General features: G+C 54.2%; 1 protein-coding gene across 1 annotated transcript; it reads left to right on the top strand.

The window, feature by feature from the left end:
- Nucleotides 1–1,370: 1,370 nt before the first annotated feature.
- LOC144948970 (carbohydrate sulfotransferase 6-like) lies at nt 1,371–2,576 on the top strand. The gene has a single exon (XM_078878754.1). It carries the CDS (start codon nt 1,371–1,373, stop codon nt 2,574–2,576), a length of 1,206 nt encoding a protein of 401 aa, XP_078734880.1.
- The last annotated feature ends 22,708 nt before the right edge of the window (nt 2,577–25,284 follow it).

The raw sequence follows: 25,284 nt of genomic DNA, 5'->3' as shown, positions 1-25,284 counted from the left end.
AATCGCATATCTGCATTTCCCGTAAATATGATAAATTCCTCTTGATATGCACTCCACAGGGAATGCATTCTTTGCTCCGCTGCAAGCTTCGGACCACCATTCTCCCATTGACATTTTTCGTTGCTTCCTCTTAGTACCTTTCACGCGACGGTTTATGGTATAGTGTATAGCATATTATATAATAATAAATAGTATTAAAGTGTAATGTTTAATACAATGTATAAGGTAATATATAGTATCGTAATGTTATAGTGAATATATAGCAGTGTGCTATACAGTTGAGTGGGTAGAATAAAACATAGTGTAATATGACAAGGTATAATCAATAAGCATATTAGTTGCTGCGGCGCCATATTATTAACATTCCTTCCCTTTATTAATTCTGACCTTACTCCCTCCCTTTGATGCTGCTAATCCTGCATAATGCATGGGCATAATGACTTTAAACCCCTCGCCAAACCTCCTACGCATTTCACAAGTAGTGCTAATCGCATATCTGCATTTCCCATAAATATGCTAAATTCCTCTTGATATGCAAATTATTTTGTCAAGACGCTCTTCGCTCCTCCATCCCAGCATAAATAGTCGCTCCAAGCGTGGAGCGTGCCATTCAGACTCTGTCTACTTGACGGACCAGTTCTCCACCTGAGGACGGCTGCTTGCGTTGTGGCCGAAACGTCGTGAGAATTATTTTATTATGTTTTATTTTTATTATTTTATTACTTCCCTTCTACGTGACTTTACCGAAAGAACCAAGAAAATGATTTGAATTGTTCCTGGGCCTCCGCCCCTAGGTCGACTCAGCCTCAAATGAGTACCTGGTGCGGTGTGTAAATGTGCCACTCGGGAGACAAAGGCGGCCGGGCGTGGTGCTGGCTACCCACCCTCTGGTGTTGCCGTTCCGGCCTTAATAGGTGCTGCTACTCGCTAACAGCACTTTTGCCCCAACAGTTTGTTAAAGGCTATATAATACCACACGTGTCCTGCATACAACACCAACAACATCACACAGTCTGCTGCTTCTGCTGGTTGGCGACTCGGCGCCTCCAGCAACGCCACCTCCCCGCTCCCCGCGCGGGCCAAGATCGAGATGTTAGTACGTAGATTGTGTTGACGTTGAACCTCATTCGCACCGTGCGTAGCCAACCGTGCTAATCGGAGGTGCGGCGGGGGGGGCAGGACAAGGTAATCTTCCGCTGTCTGGGAAACTCTGCAGGGGAGGGGAGGGGACGGAGAGAGAGAGAGAGCGCGCGTTCTGGAGAGGATGCAGTGCATAGGAGGGGCAGGAGGGGGAAGAGAGCGAGGGTTCGGTCGAGAGAGTTAAGGGGAGAGTTTAGGAGAAGACTGGTTGTTGTTCTCGCGCTATCGCCATGGCGTTCCCATCGTGTCGCCATCTGCTGCTAGGGTTCCTCGCTCTCTCTCTTGCCGCCATCGTCTCCATGCTCTACCAAACGCCGGGCCTGGCACGAACCATTCCGTGGCGGCTGCTGGGCGCTTGCAGCACACCCACACAGCCGCCACAACAGCCGCAGCAGCAGCAGCGGACCAACACCCTCATCCTGTCCAGCTGGCGCTCTGGCTCGTCCTTCCTGGGCCAGGTGTTCAACCAGCACCCCGAAGTCTTCTACCTGATGGAGCCCTTGAAGCACGTGTGGACCGCCGTGCCAACGAGCGGCGAGCGGGCGCTGCGGGGTGCCACGCGCGACCTCCTGCGCTCGCTGTGCGCCTGCGACGAGACGGCGCTGGAGTTTTACATCGCTCCGCCTCGCCGACTCGGCTCCCTCTTCCTCTTCCACCACAGCGCGGCTCTCTGTCGGCTCCCTGCGTGCTCCGCCGCCACCGCGGCCAACGCGAGCGGTGCCCACGGGTGCTTGCAGCGGTGCAGCGCCGCGCCCTTCGCGGGGATCGGCCGCGCGTGCGAGCGGAGCCGCCACGCCGTCGTTAAGAGCGTGCGGCTCTTCGACGGGCGCGCCCTGCGTCCCCTCGTGGCCGACCCCGGCGTGCGCCTCCGGATCATCCACCTGGTGCGGGACCCGCGCGCCGTCCTCGCGTCGCGCCGCAAGTTGTCGCGCGTCAGCCTCGAGGAGGACGACCGCGCGGTGCTTGGCCGCGCCGACGCCGGCCGCCCGTCGCGCGACGTCGACGTAATGGAGGCGATCTGCCGGAGCAACGACGACGTCGCCGCCGCCGCCGAGGGAGATCGCCGGGAGGGGCGGACACCGGGAGTCGACGGGGGGCTGAGCGGTGCCTACATGGCGGTGCGCTACGAGGACCTGGTGAGCGAGCCCGCGAGGATGACGCGGGAGATGTTCCGCTTTGCCGGCATCGAGCTGCCCGACGCCGTGGCGGCCTGGGTCGAGGTCATGACGCATGGGCAGAGAGATGGCGCGGGAGAGTTCGACGTCGTGAGTTTGCAGTCGCCCGCCGTGGCGCGCAAGTGGCGCCGAAGCCTCCCTTTCGAGGAGGCGCGCGCCGTGCAGAGCGCATGTCGCGCGGCCATGCGGAGGTTTCGCTACCGCGAGTTCGCGAGCGCGGGCGAACTCCGCAACGCGAGCATCGACGCCTTCTACAGATAGACGGCGGTGGGGGAGATGGGGGTGATGGAGAGTGATGGAGGGTCATGGTGGTAGGAGAGATGGAGAGTGATGGAGGGTCATGGTGATAGGAGATGGGATGATCGAGAGTGATGGGAGAGATGGAGGATGATGTCGATTGGTGGTAGTAAAATAGGGGAGATGAATGGAGAGTGATGGGGATGGATGTGATCAATCGAGGGTGTGATGAAGCGATGGAGGTGATAGAGCGTGGACGTGATAGAGAGTGGTCGATGGGGTGATGCGAATGATGGAGAGTTATGTGGCATTCATTATTGTTATCTGCTGCACTGATTAGATGCTATGCGTTCATGTCCTTAGTGTCCTGAGATCCACAGGGAGGTCACGGTCTAAGCACCCACTTCTCTCAATATATATGCGGAAGTAAGATGTGTGTGTGTTCGTGTGTGTTGTTTTAAGTAATTATCGTGTTGATTTGAAGCTTTCGTGACTGCAGGAATCCATACTCTTTGGTTCTTTCGGTAAAGTCACGTAGGTATAAAATAAATCACGTTTCGGGCGTAACACAAGCGTCCATCATCAGGTGGGAAAGCATGGTCTGCTGCTGAGGCAGACTGTTTTAAAAAAAGGTTTGAAATGGGAGTACCTCAAGGGTTATAAAGAAGTGGCCGGGGCTAGTAATGTTAATGTGAAGGATTAGCATGTAACTGTAGAAAAGAAGAAGTGTAGTTCCGTGTTTTTGCTATTGTGCTGTGTTGTTATTGTTCTGTGTTGTTCCGGTTGTTCCGTGTTGTTGTTGCTGATGTTCTGTGTTGTTGTTCCGGTTGTTTCGTGTTGTTTTTGTTGTTTCGTGTTGTTTTTGTTGTTCCGTGTTGTTGCTGTTGTTCCGTGTTGTTGTTGCTGTTGTTCCGTGTTGTTGTTGCTGTTGTTCCGTGTTGTTGTTCCGGTTCTGTTATTTCTGGTGTTCTGTTGTTGCTGTTATTCAGTGTTGTTCCGTGTTGTTGCTGTGCTTCTGTGTTATTGTTCCGTGTTGTGGTTGTTCAGTGTTGTTTATCCATGTTGTTTGTGTTGGTCCGTGTTGCTGTTCTGTGTTATTGTTGTTATGTGTTGTTGTTCCTTGATGTTGTTGCTATTGTTCCATGTTGTTGTTCCGTGTTGTTATTGTTCCGTGATGTTGTCCTTCCGTGTTGTTTCGTGCTGTTGTTGTTTCCGTGTTGTTCCGTGCTGTTGTTGTTCCTGTTGTTCCGTGCTGTTGTCTCGTGTTGTTGTTTTTCTGTGCTGCTGTTGTTTTTCCGTATTGTTGGTGTTTTCTCGTGTTATTCTGTGATGTTGCTGTTCTGTGTTGTTCCGTGTTGTTCCGTGCTGTTGTTGTTCCGTGTTTTTGTTGTTGCTCCGTGTCGTTGTTGTTGTTCGCTATCCGCCACATGCCTGCACCACGTCACAGCGGCTCGTGCACTCTTAACAATAAAAGTCTCACGAGACATAATCAGAGAATAAGCCTCCATATGGTACCTGTGTCTGCAGACATTTTTTTATTTTACACATCCCATCAGCCACGCGACCTCCTGGGTAAGGAACCACTGAGCTACGTAAATCTTTTTCAGAAGCGACCTGCCCATCACAAATGATAGCTCGGTAAAGTGGGCTTATCATCATCACGAGGGAGCTTGTCGAAGCCAAATACTTTAAACCACGTGATATTGATTCTAAACGTGGAGGGGAAAATCGGAGGACCCAGAGAAAAATCCACGCGACCACAGGGAGACACCGCAAACTTCTAACATACAGCAGGCATCAGGTCGGGTTCGAAACCCACGACATGTGTACCAGGCGAGGGAGTTAACATCCCCTTGCCACCGCGACCCCTGCTGCTGCTGCAGTGGTGCACCAGCCAGTCCAGTTAACAACACAACACAAACTTAGCTCGTCCATCATGGTTAGGGGTTATGGTTAGTTGATAGGCTTAGGGGTTCTTGCAACTTTGCTCACCCCGTGTCCCTTGTGGATATCTTTGAAAAAGAGCTTCATAGCTCATCCGATTGCTCCAGGATTAATACGGATTCTAAAACAGGGTACGAGGTTCGGGTTCGGATTATGGTCAGGGGCATGGTTTGGATTAGGGCATGGTTAGGGTTTGAGGTTATCAGGGTAAGGGTTTGAGGTTATCAGAGTTCGAGTTTAGGGCTTCGGTTCTGTCAGGTTTGGGGTTCGTGGTGTCGCCTGCTGGTGGACAGGCATGTGTACTACAGCTACTACACACGGCGACGTGGACAAGTGCACAATCTACACTACTGCATTACGGCACTTAGAAGACACAACTTCTCATCCTCCTTCACTTACCTGTCTCGCCACAAACGATACAAAGTGCTTTACATATCATGTGAGCGACACAGCCTTGTCAGTAACATTGATTTAACACAAGCCATACTCTGTAAAGATTTCCACGGTGGAGTCAGGCTCGCTCAAACTAATGGCATTGAACTGCCGGATGTTATATGTAAGGGTCCACTGTTAGACATGGATCCTAGTTGAACACAAAAACTATATAGCGCGATAAAAAAAAGTCTGATCCTGCTGGTATTTGGGGCGCCGTGGTGGCGAGATGTTAACTACCTCGCATAGTACACAGGAGGCCGTGGGTTCGATCCCGACCCTGACGCCTGCTGCTGTATATTTAGAGTTTCCGTGCATGTCTCTCTTTCCCCGTGGTAATAATAATAATAGTTCAATTTGTAACGCGCGCAAATTTGCAGACGTAGTGGCCGCAACTCAGAGGCGCGGAGCCAAGCTCAGAGTCGCTCAAAAGCATGATTGTAGAGGTGAGTTTTTAAGTCTCTCTTGAAGGAGGCGATTGAGGTGATGCTGCGAATGTGCAGAGGGATATCGTTCAAAAATGTTGGGGCTGCCACCGAGAAGCGGCGCATAGACATGACCATCCTGGATCTTGGTATCAAGAGGAGGTCGTGAGTCGCGCGGCGCATGCATCTGCCGTGTGCTGAGCTGCAAGTTGTCAATAATGAAGAAAGGTACGGCGGGCAGGCGGAGATTTGTCTCCGGGTCTCCTCCAGTTTTCCCCCTCCACATTTAGAATCGACGTCACGCGTTTTGAGTATTTGGCTGATATACATTTCGACATGATGATAAGCCACTTCGTTGAGCTATCATCTGTGATGACCAGGTCGCTTCTGAACAAGAGTTGCACAGCTCAGCGGGGCCTTACCTGGTGACATAAAAAAATTAGTTTTCTTACAAATCTATTTCTACAGAATATTTCGATAATGCAGTAAAACCTCGATAGTAGGTACGTTGCTGGAGCCCTTTGTTTGAAACGTCGTATATTGAACTTATGACAACTTATAACATTTCCACTGTGAGGATTCGTTCCCAGCCTTCGTAACTTATCATTTCCCACTGTACGCACTTCATAACTGACGATTAAAATTGTAAACAAAGACTAATTATATTGAATATGAATGTAATATTTTATACTGTACACTATATATAAAAAAAAGTCAAAAGTTGTGTGTGGGTTTGTGTGTGGTCGCTCTCCAACGGTGGGGTTTTCGTGAAAAAAAATAGCCAGGTCGCACGCCGTAAACCCCGCGGTGATCAAGCGCTATTCATTTTTCACATCCGTCAACTTTAAATTAGTTTAACTAGCGATTTAGTGCGATGTTTGCGTGCTTTCATTTATTTATGACGTGTGCACGATCATACCAACTCACGCGCCTTTGGTGGGGGGAACGGCCCATGCCAAGTCGCACACCTTCGGTGGGAGTGAGGGGGACATTTTCTCGCGTTAAAAATGCTATTAAAAAATACACTAAACGCTCAGGTACATTTTTCACTGTGTAATGTCCCCCCCCCCCCCACCCCGATGCGTGCAGTTATTACTACTATACAGTCGCTAGATGCTACCACTATAGGCCGTAGATATTACTGCAGAGCAGCCGGGGAGATCGTGGCTCGGGGGGGGGGGGGGGGGCTAGCAGCCCAGCCCTAGCCTGCCAAGGTGCCACCTCGGCCGGCTGGACAATCTAGGCGAGGCCGGAGGCTCTGCACGGGAGTAGGCCTCACCACGCCACTCTGTCAGGTGAGTACTTTGTGCTATACAGTCCATAAATACTGCTTTCGAGTCAGCATGTACTACTATAGTGATAGCAGGTACCACCACAGTCGATATGCACTGCTGTAATCATAGCAGGTACCACCACAGTATGCACTGCTGCAGTGAAAGCAGGTACCACCACAGTATGCACTGCTGTTACATTTTTAAGAGTAGTTTTGAAATATTTTAGGACCCGGGCAACGCCGGGTACTTGCCGCTAGTTAACAATAAAAGAACGACTAAGATAAAATAAACATAGTGGACCGTAAAATACGCTTCAAAATAATGTAAACACTTATATGGGCTATATAGTTTTTAATAGAAAAATAACGGATAATACACTGTAACATAACAAATGTATGTTAATAGCTTCAGAAAGTCAAAGAGTCTCCACTTGTTCGCCATCATTGTCAACGCATGCATGGAATCTTCTCCAGGTGGTCTCCAGAGCCTGTGGTATTGTTGCAAATTCTCAGAAGTGTCAACTATTTTTTGTAAGCACCACACACCAGCGCTCTGTGACGTAGTGCGTAGCTGTGCGCTGATTGGTTGAGACGAATGTCAACACGCATTTTCTGATCTGTTATAATTGTATTGTTAAGGAAAGCTAAGAATAGGTTTTATTCTTTCCTGCAAAAAACACCAAATAGAAACATTTTGCAAGGAATAGTGTTACTGCATTAACCACACGCGGTACTTGTGGTGACCATGAAAACAAAAATGCTCTGATAATTATATATTTGCATTGCCTTTGAAACTGATTGGCCTACACCGGAGACAGGCTTCTGTAGGGCCCAGTTTCACCAGTGTCTGGCAAAAAGGTCCCAATTGTATTGTTCTTTATATAGTGCCGTACATAGAAAAAGTGCATTTTATTTCAGTACATTTATTTAGTCGTAGTAGGATGGACAACAACAGGAACAATAAAGTCGTCGTCGTCGTTCGGAAAAATGGAAGGAGCCCGTCGGAGAGGAAGAGCTACACAGAGAATGACTCAATAACGACGACCACATCAGAGATTTGTGCCAGGAAGATGTGGCCGCTGCTTGGGCCAGAATGGCACTACAAGACGGAGGAATGTAGAAACAACAAAATTACGTAAACGTGCAGTGGGCACCTGCCCATGGACCGTGATTTGTTCGGTTACTAAATTGCTTTACCACCAATATTACGGTAATATACGGAAGTTCGTTCTGAAAACGTCGTATAACGGTTGCTTATCGAGGTATTACCGTGCTACGTGGGCAATGGGGCACAGGCACGGCCAACAACAACAACCTCAATACATTCAACAACACTGCCGAAATATAAATAAATATATAGGTGACGTTTCAGACTATGGCCCTTCTGTCCAAACTTGTGGTTCATTAAACAGAAACAGCAGGGAACCACATAGCAGACAGACGCCCAAAGGGGTCAGTGTTACTCACTGGGGCTTCCATAGGGGTGTAGGTGTGTAGTGGCTGCGTGTAGGTGTGTGGTGACTGTGTATGACTGTGTGTATGTGTGTGTGTGTGGTCGTGGTTACTTATGCCCCAACCGAAGACGAACATCTGTGGAGGGATGCAGGCAAAGCCGATGAGTCAGATGCCTTCTATGACCTCCTGTCACAGGTGCTGGCTAAAGTGGCCACTTGGGACAGAGTCATCTTGTTGGGTGACTTCAATGCCCGAGTTGGTCATGATGCTGGCACCTGGTCTGGAGTGATTGGAAGGCATGGGCCAGATCAGCTCAATAACAACGGTAGGAGGCTGCTAGATTTTTGTGCAGCCCATAGGCTTGTAATTACCAACACGCTCTTCCGGCATCGGCGCATCCACACAACATCATGGATGCATGCCGGGTCCAAGCAAGAACATCTGCTGGACTACATAGTGACGGACCAGCGGATGCGAGCCCATGTCCTTGACACCAGGACCTACCATATCTGCCCTCTGACCATCGACTAGTCATCTGTAAGATGTGCCTGCCATTCTTCCACTCCGGTGGTGGGTGTACACCCAGGACCCCATTCCAACCAAAAGAGGCCTGGTCTTAGTTAGCTGATGAAAGTTGCAAGCGAGAATTTCATCATCGCTTGCAGCTGGGGTTGGCATCATCCCCCACTCCTCCTGATGTCGAGGGTAAATGGGCGAGGTTTAGGATTGTGACTCATGCAGCTGCAATGGCTGCTTTGGGTACGCGGTCCAGACCTTCCCAGAAACCCTGGCTGACAGAACAGGTGTTCAGGTTAGTTGAGAAAAAGCGACAAGCCCACTCTCATCGGCTACAGCATCCCACGTCAGAGAATGAGGAGGTTTACCGCAGCCTTCGCTCGGAGGTTCGGAGAGCCGTAAGGCGCTGCAAGGATGGGTGGTGGTCGCGGGTTGCTGAGGAGATAGAGTCTGCCTCAGTGGCCCGCGATCACAAACCACTATTTCACTCCATCTAAAAAGTAACCTGCAGCGCCACACCTATTACCATCATTATTGGAAAAAACGGTGATCCAATCTCCGACCCCCAGGAACAGGTTTGCAGATTTGCTGAGCATTTCTGTGAGGTCCTGGGGGAGGGGAAATCTCTCAGCCAGGAAAACATCATGGCACAAAGTGGGCATAACCCTGCTGAGGCTGTGGTGCCTCAAATATTGGAAGAGGTTACCCCCTGTGAGTGGCTGGCTGAGGTGCCATCTGTTGAGGAAGTTCTGAAGGCGATCCGGAGTCTGAGACCAGGAAAGGCACCGGGCAGAGATGATCTCCCAAGCGAAATGCTGAGGGAGGGTGGCGTTTGTGCACAGACTGCCCTATATGACATCATAACAACAGTCTGGACCACTGGACGGGTTCCGCAGGATTGGAAGGATGCCCTGGTGGTCCCCCTCTTTAAGAAGGGGGACCGCACAGACTGTAACAACTACAGGGGCATCTCACTCCTCAGTGTGCCGGGAAAGGTCCTGGCAAGGATTATTCAACATTGCCTTGCTAGGCACGCTAAGGAGAGGCTTGCGGAGCCCCAATGCGGTTTCAGGAAAGGGCGGTCCTGCACAGATGCTATATTTTCTGTCCGTCTGCTACAGCAGAGGTGTAGGGAATTCCAACAAGACCTACATCTCTGCTTTATTGACCTGATCAAGGCCTATGATACCATCAGTAGGCCTGGGCTCTGGGTTGTTCTTCGTGCTTTCGGAGGCACAACGTGGGGATAACCCTGCTGAGGCTGTGGTGCCTCAAATATTGGAAGAGGTTACCCCCTGTGAGTGGCTGGCTGAGGTGCCATCTGTTGAGGAAGTTCTGAAGGCGATCCGGAGTCTGAGACCAGGAAAGGCACCGGGCAGAGATGATCTCCCAAGCGAAATGCTGAGGGAGGGTGGCGTTTGTGCACAGACTGCCCTATATGACATCATAACAACAGTCTGGACCACTGGACGGGTTCCGCAGGATTGGAAGGATGCCCTGGTGGTCCCCCTCTTTAAGAAGGGGGACCGCACAGACTGTAACAACTACAGGGGCATCTCACTCCTCAGTGTGCCGGGAAAGGTCCTGGCAAGGATTATTCAACATTGCCTTGCTAGGCACGCTAAGGAGAGGCTTGCGGAGCCCCAATGCGGTTTCAGGAAAGGGCGGTCCTGCACAGATGCCATATTTTCTGTCCGTCTGCTACAGCAGAGGTGTAGGGAATTCCAACAAGACCTACATCTCTGCTTTATTGACCTGGTCAAGGCCTATCATACCATCAGTAGGCCTGGGCTCTGGGTTGTTCTTCGTGCTTTCGGAGTCCCTCTGCTCACGATCATTAAGGACCTTCATGATGGTGAGTGGGCCCGGGTAAAACTACGTGGCTGGGAGTCAGAGCCTTTCCCTGTACACCTTGGGGTGCGACAGGGATGTCCTCTGGCTCCCACATTATTTAACATCTATTTTGACCGCGTAGTTCGTGAAGCCTTCAATAGCTGTACCGGGGGAATTTCCATTTGGTACAGATATAATGGGAGGCTGATCGACGCCCGGGTGTGATCAAGGGATGGCTCCTTATTGGTCAACCACGTTATGTATGCCTATGATTTGGTAATAGCTGCTCATTCAGAAGAGGAGTTGGAGACGCTGCTGCTGAGACTCGAGCATGCCACTAAGAGGGTGAGGCCTTACCATCAGCCCCACCAAAACTAAGCACCTGCCTGGGTATTTTGTACCATCAGACACTCCACCCCCACAACTCCCAATCGGTGATGGGGCAGTAGTGGAGAGAGTGGAGAGTTTCCCATACCTGGGCAGTGTGCTTATGACCGGCTCCAGTTTAACAGCAGAGGTCTCACTCCGAATCAGTCGAGCAGCAATATCTTTTCATTGGTTGCGTAACGCTGTGTGGAAGCTACCTGGTCTGTCGCTCCGCACGAAGCTTCAGGTCTTCTCAGCCACAGTCATTCCCTCCCTTCTCTATGCGATGGAGTGATGTGGTACAAATTATGCCGCCCCGTCCCTCCTCTGCCTGTCTCGTCGACCCGTGGGGGTGTGTGTGGGGGGATGCGTTTCAACCGCGGTGGCCGAATGCCCTTCGCCGCGACCATACCATCTTAAGGCCGGTCGCAGCGCCGCGGTGCAAAGTAGCGTCGGGGGAGGTCGTCCAATTCCCTGGTCGCCGGAAACCGTGAAAGTCAATCCCGATAAGGGCTTCTCGGATAAAAACCGGTCGATCAGGTGACCTCCCCTTCCAGCTCTATGGGTGGGGGGAAATTGCGTGTGGGTGTGTTCATGTGAGGTGAGGTGAGGGGGACGCGGGGTCGGCTCCGTCGCTTGGTGGTGGCGAGGTCGTAGATGGGGCGCCTGCTGAACGGCTTCGTGGCGGCGGCATCACATAGCCCCCCGAGGTTTCAGTCCCTGTCCCGGGTTGACTGGAGCACCTTGCTTGGGCCGCGCCCACGAGGAAACGCTGCGGGGTTCGGGGGATCCGTCCGGACCTTGTGGCTGGTCTCGGGGCGGGTGGTTCCATCTTCTGTAGCTCCTGCGGTGGCGTCCTCCTCCACTCCAGCGGCTCTCCCTGTCCCTTGGTACCTGCGGGCTGGGGCACAAACTCAGCAGCAGAAGGATTTAGGAGCCGTCATCCGCGTCATCTCCTGACTGGATCGGGGCGTCTCGGGGGCCCGGCGGGGCCCATGTAGTGTGCGAGGCCCCCCAACACGAGGGGTGCGGGTACCCCGGGATTTCGGGGCCTTCGGGCGACGGGGTTCTCTCTCGCCGGGGCCGCTTTACATGGTTTTAAGCGGCGGACGTTGACCACCGTCTCTCGACCCCTCTCCCTGCCATAGATTAGTACCATCCAGGGGAAGATCTGCCGCACCACGGTCCAGGGTCCTCGCCAGTAGGTCGTCAGTTTCCCCACCTGCCTGGCCCCGACGCGAGGGGTGTGTAGCCACACCTTAGCGCCGGTCAGGAATAAGGGGGGTTCCATGCGGGGTCGGGAGCCCTGTTGTTGCCGCCGATGCGCGGCTTCCCCTTGCGGGAATGCTCGGCCTCGGGCTTCTCGCAGGGTCTCCATCAGGTGTTCCACGGGGCGGCTTCCCTCCTCCGGCTGGGGGGAAGGAACGCCGAACAGCAGATCTGCGGGTAAACGAGACTCACGGCCGAACATCATCAAAAACAGGGTTTGTCCCGTCGACGTGTGTATGGTGGTGGCACAGGCGTAAAGTGCGTAGGGGAGGTGTTCGTCCCAATCCCGTTGATTTGCGGCCGCCATACGTTTGAGTTTCCCCGCTAAGGTCTGATTCATGCGCTCCACCATACCGTTCGCCTGGGGGTGGTACGCTGTGGTTCGGTCCTTCTGGATTCCGAATTCTCGGCACAGTGCCTGGAACAGCTCGGCCTCGAACTCGCTACCCTGGTCGGTGAGGACTCGTTCTGGGATCCCGTGCTTAAGTACGTAATGCTCCACGAATGCCCGGGCCACCACCAGGGCCGTTTTGTCAGGGATGGCCACTGCCACGGGGTAGCGGGTGAAATACTCTACTGCGACTAGGATATACCGGTTGCCTCGATGGGACCGTGGGAATGGCCCTTGTAGGTCGATCCCAGCCAGCTGGTTCATGCGGCTGACGCGGAACGGTCTTAGGGGTACCTGGTATCGTACCGGTTTCGGCCCGCACTGCTGACAGGCGCGGCAGCCCTGTACCCAGGTGGCCACGTCTTGTGCCAATTTGGGCCAGGGATACTGGCGACGCAGGGTCTCTCGAGTGCGTCGTTCCCCATCGTGGCCCCCGAGTGGGTGGTCATGCACCAGCCGTAGCAGCTGGGGTCGTACCTGGGCAGGAACACAGATGCACCCCGGCTGGCGGCCTCGATTAACTCCCGTACCACCCCGTTCTGCACACACAACAGGCCATACAAACCGCTCCAGGGTCCTGGTAGGGCGCTCTTTTCCTCCCGCAGTGCCGCCTCCAATGCCGCCAGATCGGGATCCCGCTGCTGGGTCTGTCTCAGCTGCTCATCGTTCAGGCCCGGGAAGGCGCAGCCGACGTCCTCCTGGATCCGTCCGATCGGGGCGGGGTGATCCGCCGGGTCCCGAGCCGTGGGTCCCGCGCTTGCCGGGCGGTCGACGGGATCCTCGGTGCCACCTTTGAGGGTCTCTGTGGCGCACACTGCACTCTCTCTCGCTGGGAGGGGGTCAGTGGCCGCGGCCTCTCGGGGGTCCGGTGCCTGCCGGGAGCGTCCCCCCATGAAACATGGGCAGGCCTCCTCCGCCCTTGTCTCGGCGTACACCGTGGGCCGCCTCGACAAGGCGTCCGCATTTGCATGCGTCCGCCAGCCCAATACTCGATTTGCAGGTTGTACTCCTGCAACTGCGCCAACCACCGAGCCATCTGCCCCCGCGGCTCCTTGAATGTAAGAAGAAACTGCAGAGCATAATGGTCAGTGCGTACGCGACATTTCCTGCCGTACAAATACGGCCGGAACGGCTTACATGCGAAAATCACGGCGTATAACTCTTGGCGGGTCATGCAATAGTTCAGCTCGGCCCCACTCAAGGTCCGGCTGGCGTACGCGATGACCCGTTCCGCCCTATCCTGTACCTGTGACAACACCGCGCCCAGCCCGCTGCTGCAGGCGTCGGTGTCCAAAATAAAATTGGTGGTAAAATCGGGGAAAGCGAGGGTGGGGGCGTGGCTGAGGTGGTCTTTGAGAGTGGTGAAGGCCGTCTGGCAGGCCCCCGTCCACTGGTAGGGGTGCTTAGGGGAGGTGAGTTGGGTGAGGGGGCATGCAATCTCGCTGAATCCCTTTACAAATCGATGATAAAAGGTGGCTAGCCCTAAAAATGATCTGATCTCCGTCAGATTCCTTGGCCGTGGCCACTCCACTATGGCGCGTACCTTCTCCGGATCGGTGCGCACGCCTGCCTCGCTGACGCGATGCCCGAGGTACCCCACCTCGCGTTGTGCAATGTAACACTTACGTGGCTTAAGCTTGAGATGAGCCGCTCGCAGTCGCTGGAACACCTCTCGTAACCTGGACCAGTGCTCAGACAAAGATCTACTGAACACTATCACATCATCCAAGTAAATCAGGCACTGTTCCCATTGCAAGCCCCGCATCACCAACTCCATCAGCCGCTGGAACGTCGCGGGCGCATTGGTGAGTCCGAACGGGAGTACTCGAAACTCGAATAGTCCCATCGGGGTGGTGAACGCGGTTTTCGGTCGATCTTCCTCTGCCATCTCCACCTGCCAGTACCCGGATGCGAAATCGAGGGTGGAAAAATATCGCGCTCCGGCGAGGCTGTCAAAAGTGTCGTCGATGCGGGGTATGGGGAAGGCGTCGCCAAACGTGACTGCGTTCAATTTACGGTAATCGACGCAGAACCGGGTTGACCCATCCTTTTTCGTTACTAGTACCACCGGGGCTGACCAGGGGCTCGCTGAGGGCTGAATTATGTTATCGCGAAGCATGTCCCCAACCGCCTCTTTGATCTGGGCGCGTTCGGGTGAGCCCACTCGGTACGCAGGGAGTTTGATGGGTCGGGCTGCACCGGTGTCAATTTGGTGCTTAACAAGGTCGGTCCGACCCACGTCCGAGTCGTGTTCACTGAACACGTCGGCATACTCCTGCAGTAACTCACGCAGCCGATCGGCCTCTCCCTTAGGTAAATCCGCCCATGGCACATGTAACGCGTCGAGCAGGGGAACGACCTCGGCTCGGGGAGTCGGGCCGACTCGCCAGGCCAGGTCCTGGTCACCCTCGGGACGACCGGGGTCCTCAGCCCAGAGTGCGAACACCGAGTCGTCAGAGTGGCGTGCGTGCAGGGGGTGTACGGTGGCTATCGGGGTGCGCCGTCGCAGTATCGCTGGGGTACTATGAGGGTTAAACATCCGCATAAACAATCGGTCCCCATCTGCGTTTACCAACGTGGCGGATCCCACGACCCCATACCGTTTTGCCAACTCCGGGTGAGGAGTTAACATTACCTCCCCTGATGGTCGGAGCGCGGGGTCGATGGGGGATGTTGCCACCGGCACCAGCATCTCGGTAAGCGGCCCGATGGTGACTGCCGTCGCCAGGATAGCGGCCACAGGTGCGAAGCGGGGGTGCGTCGGCTCTCGTCCCAGGAACGGAATCCGCTCGCCACTGCTCTCCATGGTGGCGCATCGCTGGCGGGGTTGCACGTTGAGTCCCAGCTTTTCTAGGAGGTCGGTACCTGCAATACACTCGTGACACAACGCACTTGACACGTAGAACTCCTGGGTGCACACCTGGCTGCCTATACGGACCTCTAGGGTGGCTCTCCCCAGCAACCCCATTCCGGCTCCGCTCGCCGTGTGCAGCGCGCGGTCCGGGGCCTGCAGGTGACGCACGTCGACCCCGATCGCGCTGCAGTGCGCTGCGCTCACGAGCGAGGCCACCGCCCCCGTGTCCAGCAGGATTCGGGTACGCATTCCGTTTACCTCCCCTTCCACCAGCGACGTGGCCCCCGTGATCCCCGCCACCAGCTCCCGTAGCCAGTCGCCAGGAGTCACCGTTTCCGTGGGCGTTGTTGCTGGAACCTGTGTGGAGATCACTCGCTCGCCATTATCACTACAGCTTGTTTGTGTCGGGGCTACATCGATTTAACCCCCCGGTGGTCCCCTCTCTAGGGGGGCCTTGGTGTTTGACCTTAGCTCTTGTCTAGCTTGAGTGACCTGAGGACAGTCCCTCATTCGGTGTCCCCGTTGGTCGCATATATGGCATGTAGGGGGAAGGGTGGCGGCTCCGTAGCGGGTACCCTGCCCGCTCCCTCCCCCAGTACGCAGTTGTCCCACATCGGACTCTAATTGGGCTACCCTCCCGGCCAGCCCCCCTACGGTCGAGCGTAGTTCCCCCATCTCAGTCTCATTGGTAGACTGTAGCTTGGCCATATTTCGGCTCATTTTATCGTCTACTTGGGTTATCATATCTCCCATGCCGGCCTGTAACCCGGCTACCCACCCCGGGGTTGTCTTGCTGGGTCTCTGGGGCTCCCTTGCCCGTCCCCTTACTGCGATGGCGAGCTCCTCCTCCTCGTCCGAGAGTAGGCTTGCTACGGCGCACTCTCGTCCCCTCTCTCGAGGCTGCGCGCGCTCACCAGAGAGCTTCTCGCATTTACGCGCGCGCTCGACGAGGGTGTTAAAGGAGATGCGTGCAACGTCTACATTTGGCTGCCACCACGGGGTGCGTGCCAAATATCACTGGACTTTCCCGGCGGCGAGGCCCTCAATTATTTTTGACTCGTACTCTGGGTACGCGAGCTGGGTCAGCATGCGTACGTCTTCGGCGTAATCTCGCAGATCCTCGCCGGGTTGGCGGCGGCGTGCCTCTAAGGCCGCCTGCGCCTCCTCTTCGTCATAGGTGCCGAAGCGCCGTTCGAGTTGGCACATTAGTTCCTCCCACTGTGTTTGTGCGCTTGCGGGCAAAGCTTCTACAAAGTCAGCTGCCCGCCCATCTAAATGTAGCTCTAACTGCTGCAACGCCTCCTCATCTGACCACCCATTAACCTTTTTAGCCCCCCTGATGCTGCGGGCAAACGATTTCCATGATGGAATTCCTTTGCCCGTAAATGTGCATTTGATTTTAATCTGGGTTGGGGGGCCTCTTTCCCTTGGGGGTGCGGGGGATCATCCCGTTTCTGACACCAATGTGGGGGCCGTTGGCCCCCGGGGTCTCTCCCTCACGCATCCCCTATTCCAGTTGCGTTGCCGCACCGACCTATTACCCGCTAGGGTTTCGCCGGCATTCGAACGCGACGCCCCTACCGTTACAGCCTCGCGCAGCGCTCCCATGCTGTGAGCATACGTATGCACAGCATCATCAATCAAACGTCATACACCGTCACGTACAGCTCTCGCATGCTGCGAGCGTGTACCCGTCTACCACCCTGTGCAGCACTCGTCTCCACGTCGAATAACCACGTTACCAATCGCACCCGTATCCGACACGTAGCGAATGTACGCGCACTCAGGCACCCAGCTCCCCGCGGCACTCACTCACCACTGAATACTCACGTTATGATCGCGCACCTGTATCATACACGGAGTGAACGCACGTGCACACACGCCGCTCCACACACGGCACACTGTTCAACGATATCACACGAGGCCACGGTCAGCTATTAATGATTGATTGTCTGCTACCTGGGAATTGATGTTAAATCAGTATGAATCGACGAGGCTGGCCTATTCCACTACCCCTGTACCTATTCCCTATTTATCGGCTATGATCCTACTTCACCTCCTTACTCACTGTTAGGTGCCCACGGCGGTCCGTTGATCCCGTACTCGCAGCGTACCTCGATGCGTCTCACGGACGTTCGGGTCGCTGGGCTGGAGAGCGTCCTGTCGCCTGGCGCTGGAGTGAGAGAGCGATCTCCCCTTTGCGCCCCCTTTTTATCCTCCCTACATCAAAGGAATGCGGCTCCGAGCGTGGTGGCGGCCCTCTCCCAGTTTTTCTTTAACAATGGACGTGCGCCCGCTAGCACGCGCACGGCGGTTCCGGGCGCCTTTGATATGCTAATCGGATGTGCTGCGTGTGCGGCGCCAATTCCAATTAATCCCCTTCTCATGCATGGCGCCGTGCTCCTGCGCACCATGCAGCGGCGTCCATCACCACGGCCCGCTGCGGAAGTTAAGCGCGGAGCCTCCGCATGTCCCCACCACCTGCCCCATCAATTGCGCACCCTAAACTATGCCGCCCCGTCCCTCCTCTGCCTGTCTCGTCGACCCGTGGGGGTGTGTGTGGGGGGATGCGTTTCAACCGCGGTGGCCGAATGCCCTTCGCCGCGACCATACCATCTTAAGGCCGGTCGCAGCGCCGCGGTGCAAAGTAGCGTCGGGGGAGGTCGTCCAATTCCCTGGTCGCCGGAAACCGTGAAAGTCAATCCCGATAAGAAGGGCTTCTCGGATAAAAACCGGTTGATCAGGTGACCTCCCCTTCCAGCTCTATGGGTGGGGGGAAATTGCGTGCGGGTGTGTTCATGTGAGGTGAGGTGAGGGGGACGTGGGGTCGGCTCCGTCGCTTGGTGGTGGCAAGGTCGTAGATGGGGCGCCTGCTGAACGGCTTCGTGGCGGCGGTATCACAACTGCGTGTGTGTTAACTGTGTGTGTGTGGTGACTATGTGTGTGTGTGTGTTAACTGTGTGTGTTAACTGTGTGTGTGTGGTGACTATGTGTGTGTGCTCTCTATGCCGTGCTGTATGCCGTGTCAAGTCAACGTCATGCGGGGTACATTTGTGGCACAAAGCTGCCACTCAAAGCACATGTTTAGAACACTCCAAAGAATGAGAAAATAGACACTATCTATAGTTAAAAAAAAAATTAACAATCGAGTTGTGGTTGTGAGTTGCGTGCATGTGCAAAATAGCTGTGTTGTTGTTGAGTTGTTACTGGAGTGTAGTGACAGTGGATTACGTCGTGGCCAAGCGTTCCATGCCCCGGCGTTCCGTGCCATGCCAGGCGTGCCGTGCCCCATGTGCCGTGGCAAGGCGGTGGAGACGGCGATGCTGGTACGGACAGCATTGACTTTGTGCGCTGCTGAGTGCGTAGAGACGCACGCCGACAACGAGAAGCAGTGACCACCTCCTCACCTCTACAGTTCCACTCCTCACCTTCTCACTTGTACAGCTCCAGAGCAGTGGTTCTCAACTGGCGGTATGCGGAAGACCCCTGGGGGTAACGTGCCAATGTCCCAAGTGGTACGTGGCATGATCTATAAGTGTGAAATTTTATATCGATGTTCGTTATTCATACAGTCAGTTCTCAGAAGCACGTTGGGTCAGGCAAAGGAGTCTATACTCGGTTTAAACAAAATTCAACAAAGGGGGTATCGATAGCCCAACGGGTTGAGTATTGGCCTAGAGCTCCCGAGCTCCACTCATGACCTCCAGAGATCCAGAGCTCATCAGTGACTCTGAGAGCACCACGGACTCGAGACACGAGACGCCGAGGAACTCGGCAGCAGCCGATCTCATCGTCTCAGAGAACTCATGGATCGTCACCGTTAGTATCAGCAGCCTTACATCCTCATTATCTGCATCGTCATCAGCAGCAGCATCATCAGCAGTCCTCTAACCTTGGGTGCTGAGGTGGCAGGGTGGCTCAGGTGAGAGCTGACACTGCTGAGACTCCCCTGGTTTCTAATCTGGGTCCTCAAGCATAGCAACTTGGTGGTCACAACCTGGTCACAAAAGACTCGCAGAGACTCATAGACCCACACAGAGACCTATAGACTCACATATACACTGATGGATTCACATAAAGAGCCATAGATTCACAGAGACTGCTGTACTCTGGAGAGCTCTTAGACCTCGTAAGCATGGGATGTGGTCCATCTTGTTTGTGTCCAAGCAGTCCCTCTAGGATTAATGGGCAGGGCAGCCGCGCTTTTAAATGACGCTTCAGGCGACTGACAAGCTATGGAAATTGAAACGATAAAAATAACTCCACATAATCTTCACAGTTGAATTCGTTTGTGATAGTTAGATCTAACACACACAGCTCTTCTTGCAGGGAGACTGGATTGATATGGTAAACCAGGGGCGAGATTACAACACTCTAACCCTGGAGATGCCCTCACGGAGCACGACTCGTCATGGCAAAATTTCAATTCCGGTTCTCTGCAAATGTATGATGGCTTCTGAACGTTTAAAAATAGTATCATTAAGCCCTTGGCTGGTGAGAATATGGATGGATGAATGGATGGCTTCGCAATTCACTGAAATCACTTAACACGTAGCATTTGTAATGGAGCGTGTTTGTGAAAGATGGATACAAAGAAACTATATAATGCATAAAGAGAAAGAGTAATAGATATATCGACAAGGTTTTATCAGAGGTTCAACTTCCACGACAGCCTAAACATCGGTCACGCTCATGAACAGCAACGTACAATACATATGCAACGTTTACAGGTGCAATGAGAGAGCGCCACCTGGGGGGTTACAGGGGACATTTGCATGGCCACCGCTGGGTAACCAGTGTCCAATCTGGAGTACGGATTCAATCCAGGCCAAAGGTAATGGGCGGAGCTACGGGGAATATTCGAGAACCATCTAGAGGATTCCACGAGGGGGCGTGGCCGTAGGCGGAGCATAGCTCCACCGGGGGGCATATAAGCAGAGGCAGGAGAGGACTCGTGGTCGGTGTGGGAAGCCTCGGGTCCAGACTGCATCGCCGCTCTACCTCTCCTCGCCAACGACCACGTGGCGAACCTCCAGTGAAGCCGTCTCTCCGGGCACGCCGCCAGCCAGCAGCGCGGAAGGAGAGAGAGACATACCGCAGCAGTGGACGAGGGAGCAAGATAACTACCCAGAGAGAGAGACAGCGCGGAGCTGTGCAGACATTCTGTTAAAAGACACCAGTCCAGAGTCGTCGTGGAAGTCGTTTATTACACAGGTACCATGCCACACAATGTTCACTCACTCTCAGAAAGAGAACAACTCAGAAAGCCCCAGGAGTGCAGAATCACAGAAGATCGGGAAGCCATCAGCAGCAGCAGACACATGATAATGAGGAGCAAGCACTACCAACAATTTCCCGAGCTCTGCAGTCCCCTTTATATTAAGATGTCCGGGCCAGCGAAAAATAAGTGTTCATTATATGTTAGGGAGGAAACCAACAGTACCCGGAGAAAACGCACGCGGGAGCACGATGGGGCAACAGCACTTCATCCCATCGTACAGAAACAGCAGCTGGAGTTCAGGTTCCTGCTGAACCGCCTTCTCCTGGCAGAGCCAGGGGGTACGGCCCTTTCTTGACACCCACCCACGGGGAAGACAGTTCCCCCAGCATTTCCACTGTGCGATCCACGACCCTCGCCTCCAGAGCGCTGGGTCCACGGGCAGCCACATGCAGCCACAGCCACCACTGTCAGGATGAAAAGGGGACAGCGAGCAGACTGATCGCCATCTGTGTCCGTCTGCACGTGCGGTATAGAGCGTTGATCCCTCACGCAAGGCGATTGTGCTTGAATGCGGCTGCTGTGTGTGTGTGGTGGAAGAGAGAGTTCCTCTCCCGGTCCTTCTCCGTGCCCAATCCCATTCCTAGTCCTTCTGTGAGCAGTCCCCCTTCTTAACCTCCTTCTGCTCCTCTCAAGTTCACCTTTTCTCTTCCATCCCCCCTCCCCTTTCCTTACCCCTCCTTCACCCTCTTTCGCGGTCGCTCATTCCTCGATACTTCGCACGCCCCTGCCACCTAAATAATTCTACACTGTCATTTTTTTTGTTGTGTTAAACCATGTCATAGAGTGCCATGAGTGAAGGCGCTGGTGGTGGTTGGTTCTACAGGCAGGGCCCCGCGCTCTATTCATAGTCTCCGTAGTAGTAGCAGCAGGAGCAGCAGAAGAGACGTCCGAAGAATGTGCCCACCGCAGCTGGCGGCTCCTCTCCTACGTCAGTCACCCGGCCCTGCCACCCACTGCCCATCTCGGCAGCGGCGGCGGCCGCCCCCTCCGCGTGGCCTGGCTCGGCTCGGCAGGAGCCGGATCCGGCCGTCTCCCGGTAGGGGTGGAGTAGCTTGGCCGGCAAGGGGGTCATGGGGACAGCTCCCGGATCCGGCGCCGGGGACATCTCCCGCCTCTCAACCGCCGGCCGCGGCGGGGCAGTGTCCCTAACCGTGGCTGTCGCTGAGCGGGGGCTGATGGCGGCCGCCAGAACAGCATTTGAGGTCACCGCCGCCGCTGCTGGTGGTGATGGCGATGGTGGTGATGATTCTACCATGCTGGATTTCTTCCGACGGGCCTTATCCTCGCTCTTGGAGGAAGGCGGTCTTTTCTGGCAGTCGGATGAGACACCCGGTCCTGGAAGTTCGGCTTCTGTAATCGCTTTCGGGGTGAGGGCAGCGGGAGAGTTGGCAGCTGCTGCTGCTGTCTCCTCCGAAGTCATCCAGGGGTGCAGGAGAGCATCGTGTGGAGTAATTCTCTCGTCCGGGCTCCAGCTAAACAAACGAGATGAACGAAGTGCAGTGACACCAACAAGACATTTCTGTGGGATGCTAATTTGCTGGTATCAAGATGATGACAACATAATAAAAAGGCAATACAGGTGTTGAGATGTTTAAACACCAAATAAATAAGGCATCAAGTCTTGATACTTATAGATATAAGCTATTAATGCTTTGATATTGGAATTACCTTTGTCTTTTGCCATTGTTCTCTGGTCTAACACTGGTGAGATAAGGCCATACATACAGTGAGGGAAAAAAGTATTTGATCCCCTGCTGATTTTGTAAGTTTGCCCACTGACAAAGAAATGATCAGTCTATAATGTTAATGTTAGGTTTATTTGAACAGTGAGAGACAGAATAACAACAAAATCCAGAAAAACGAATGTCAAAAATCCTATTAATTGATTTGCATTTTAATGAGGGAAATAAGTATTTGACCCCCTCTCAATCAGAAAGATTTCTGGCTCCCAGGTGTCTTTTATACAGGTAACGAGCTGAGATTAGGAGCACACTCTTAAAGGGAGTGCTCCTAATCTCAGTTTGTTACCTGTGAAGTATTTGAATGACGGCAGGAAACTCCTTGACGGGTAACACACTTTTTATTAAATCTTGACTTGTCACTATACAACGAGTGGTCTCTATTCCTCGGACTACACACACTTCACTCGACACGTGTAGTTACTATTCCTCCGGCTACACACACTTCACTTGACTCGTGTAGCTTCTATTCCTCCGGCTACACACACTTCACTTGACTCGTGTAGCTTCTATTCCTCCGGCTACACACACTTCACTTGACTCGTGTAGCTTCTATTCCTCCGGCTACACACACTTCACTTGACCCCGTAACGTCCGTGGAGCCTACAGGCCCACCCCAGCTTGGGCGTGGGCCACAACCTCTGAGTCCCACGAGCCGGCCCTCTCACGGACGTTCGGCCCCGGGTCCCAGGGTTCCGCCTCCTCCTCCGTCTTCAGTCTTCGCTGGTACTCCTCTTCCCGTGCGCCTGTGCGCATCCCCTTATATAGTCCCCGCTCACGGGAGACGGAGTGTATGCGGACCTCGACGTGAGCATCGCTCCTTAGTTGACCAATCACGACGCGCTGTTCCTACGATCCGTTTTCCCCAGCGCGTGTTACCACTACACAACCAATCACGCCGCGCTGCCACACGATCACTCCCTCTCAAGCTCGTCACCGGCACACAGCCAATCACTACCACATAACCCATGACCCCGCGCTGACCCCTGATCCTTCACCGTCAGCGCGCGTCACCAACACACACAGCCAATCACTACGCGCTGACACACGATCCCTACCCCAGCGCGTATCACCACTACATCACCCCCTCCCACATAGCTCGCAGCCGGCCCGGCTGCTAAACAACAACACAACACAACGTCAACACAAGAAAAACCCCACCCCCCAGTGTGCCCTGTAACGCAACAACAACAACACAACAACAACAACAACAAGCTATGTACAAATCGACAACCAACACAATAAAAGTCAACAACAACACACACAACACCGAGATAAGAAGCTATGTACAGCCCGACGAACAACACAATAAAAGCGAATTCCAGAAAATGAACGCGTCCAGTGTCTCTGCGACTACATGCAGTGACGAGGCGCTCCGGCCGCCTCGACGTATGGGACGGGACGCTGACGACCGTCCGGTGGCTCCGGCTGCTCTGGACGGCGCGGATCGGGCCTGGAAGGACCGGCCGCGCCGCGAAGATCCGGCCGCCGGTGGTCGGCAGCTGTCAGTTCCGAGACACCTGGGAGCAAATCAGGCGGAGACATGTGAGGATCAGGCAGAGACATTTCCCCCCTTGGGTCGTCGGTCACGTCACATGCTCGGCCCTCACGACACAAAGGGAGGCCATATGGAGGCGAGAATGGTTTCAGTGGGGAGGGGTGGACGTACCAACGGCGCTTTCCCCATTTTATTTGAACGCACTGGGGGCGAGCAACCCGCACGACCTCCACGGGTCCCCGCCATGGCTTCAACAATTTAGGCGACGTAGCCAAAGGTGCCTGAGGGCAATGCAGCCAGGCCCTATCACCTGGTTTCCAGTCGTGCACGGACACCTTCCGTGCACGCAACCGCTCGTTTGCAATTTGGCGAGCCCGCGAATTAAGCCGTGCGGCCTCCCTTGCCTCTGTCAGCTTATGGATATTAAATTTAATATGTTCTGCCAATTTCGAATTTGTTTGTGGTGCGGACAGGCCCAGCTGCGTTTCCATGGGCGGGTCGGCTTCCCGACCGTACATCAGATAGAATGGGGAAAATCCCGTTGCTGAATGGGGGGCCATTCTATACGCGGCGAGGACCCCCGGGACCTGCAGGTCCCAATCAACATGTGCCTCACACACCTGCTGGCACAGCATAGAAGTCAAAGTCCTGTGGAGTCTCTCCACCATCCCGTCCGTCTGTGGGTGGTACGGGGATGTACGCACATTCTTAGTACCCAATAGGTCGCACACCTCTTGCAGCAATTTACTTGAAAAATGTTTCCCTTGGTCGGTCAGCAAGCGTTCGGGAGCCCCCTTGTCCAGGACGTAGCCCTGGACAAAGGCGTCCGTCACAGCCGCCGCCGACTGGTTGGCTAGTGGCCACGCCATAGGCCACCGGGTAAAATATTCGACACCCACCAACAGGTACTTATTACCCCTAGGCGTGACTGGAAAAGGCCCCAAAATATCGAGCGCAACGAGCTCGTTAGTGCGCGAGACCTGAATAGATTGCAGCGGTGGATTAGATGCCACGGGCGGTGGTTTCCGTCTGGCGCAATCAACACATCCCTTTAGAATATTCACCACGTCACTCCCCATCCCCGGCCAATAATAGTCACGCTGAAGCAGAGCAAGCGTTTTGTTTACTCCCAAATGCAAGAGGCGTTCATGTGCGGCCAGGACAACTTTCCCCCTCACAGCGGAAGGCACCACAAGTGCGTGCCGCCGGGACAAACTATCCCATCTCATTAATAGGCCTTGCTTAAGTACCCAGGAGCCAGTTCGCTCCCGGCCCTCCTCGGGACCCCCCACCCTGCGGCGCAATGCTAGCAGGGAGCTGTCTTCCATTTGGAGACGGCCCCACTCAATCAGCGACAGTGAGAGTAGCGAGTCCTCTCCCTCAGGGGTAGCGGGAACATCCCCGATTGGTGCACCCGCGGTCGCAGCCAATGCCCCCATACCTTCCCCAACTGTCG

Source organism: Lampetra fluviatilis, chromosome 51, assembly GCF_964198595.1.
Source record: "Lampetra fluviatilis chromosome 51, kcLamFluv1.1, whole genome shotgun sequence".
In the NCBI taxonomy this organism is placed as follows: domain Eukaryota; kingdom Metazoa; phylum Chordata; class Hyperoartia; order Petromyzontiformes; family Petromyzontidae; genus Lampetra; species Lampetra fluviatilis.
The sequence above is the reverse complement of the archived record's forward strand: the minus strand, read 5'-3'. Positions and strand labels throughout refer to the sequence as shown.

Excerpts from the sequence above, each read along its gene's own strand:
- LOC144948970 (XM_078878754.1), top strand. The coding sequence starts at position 1,371 with ATGGCGTTCCCATCGTGTCGCCATCTGCTGCTAGGGTTCCTCGCTCTC.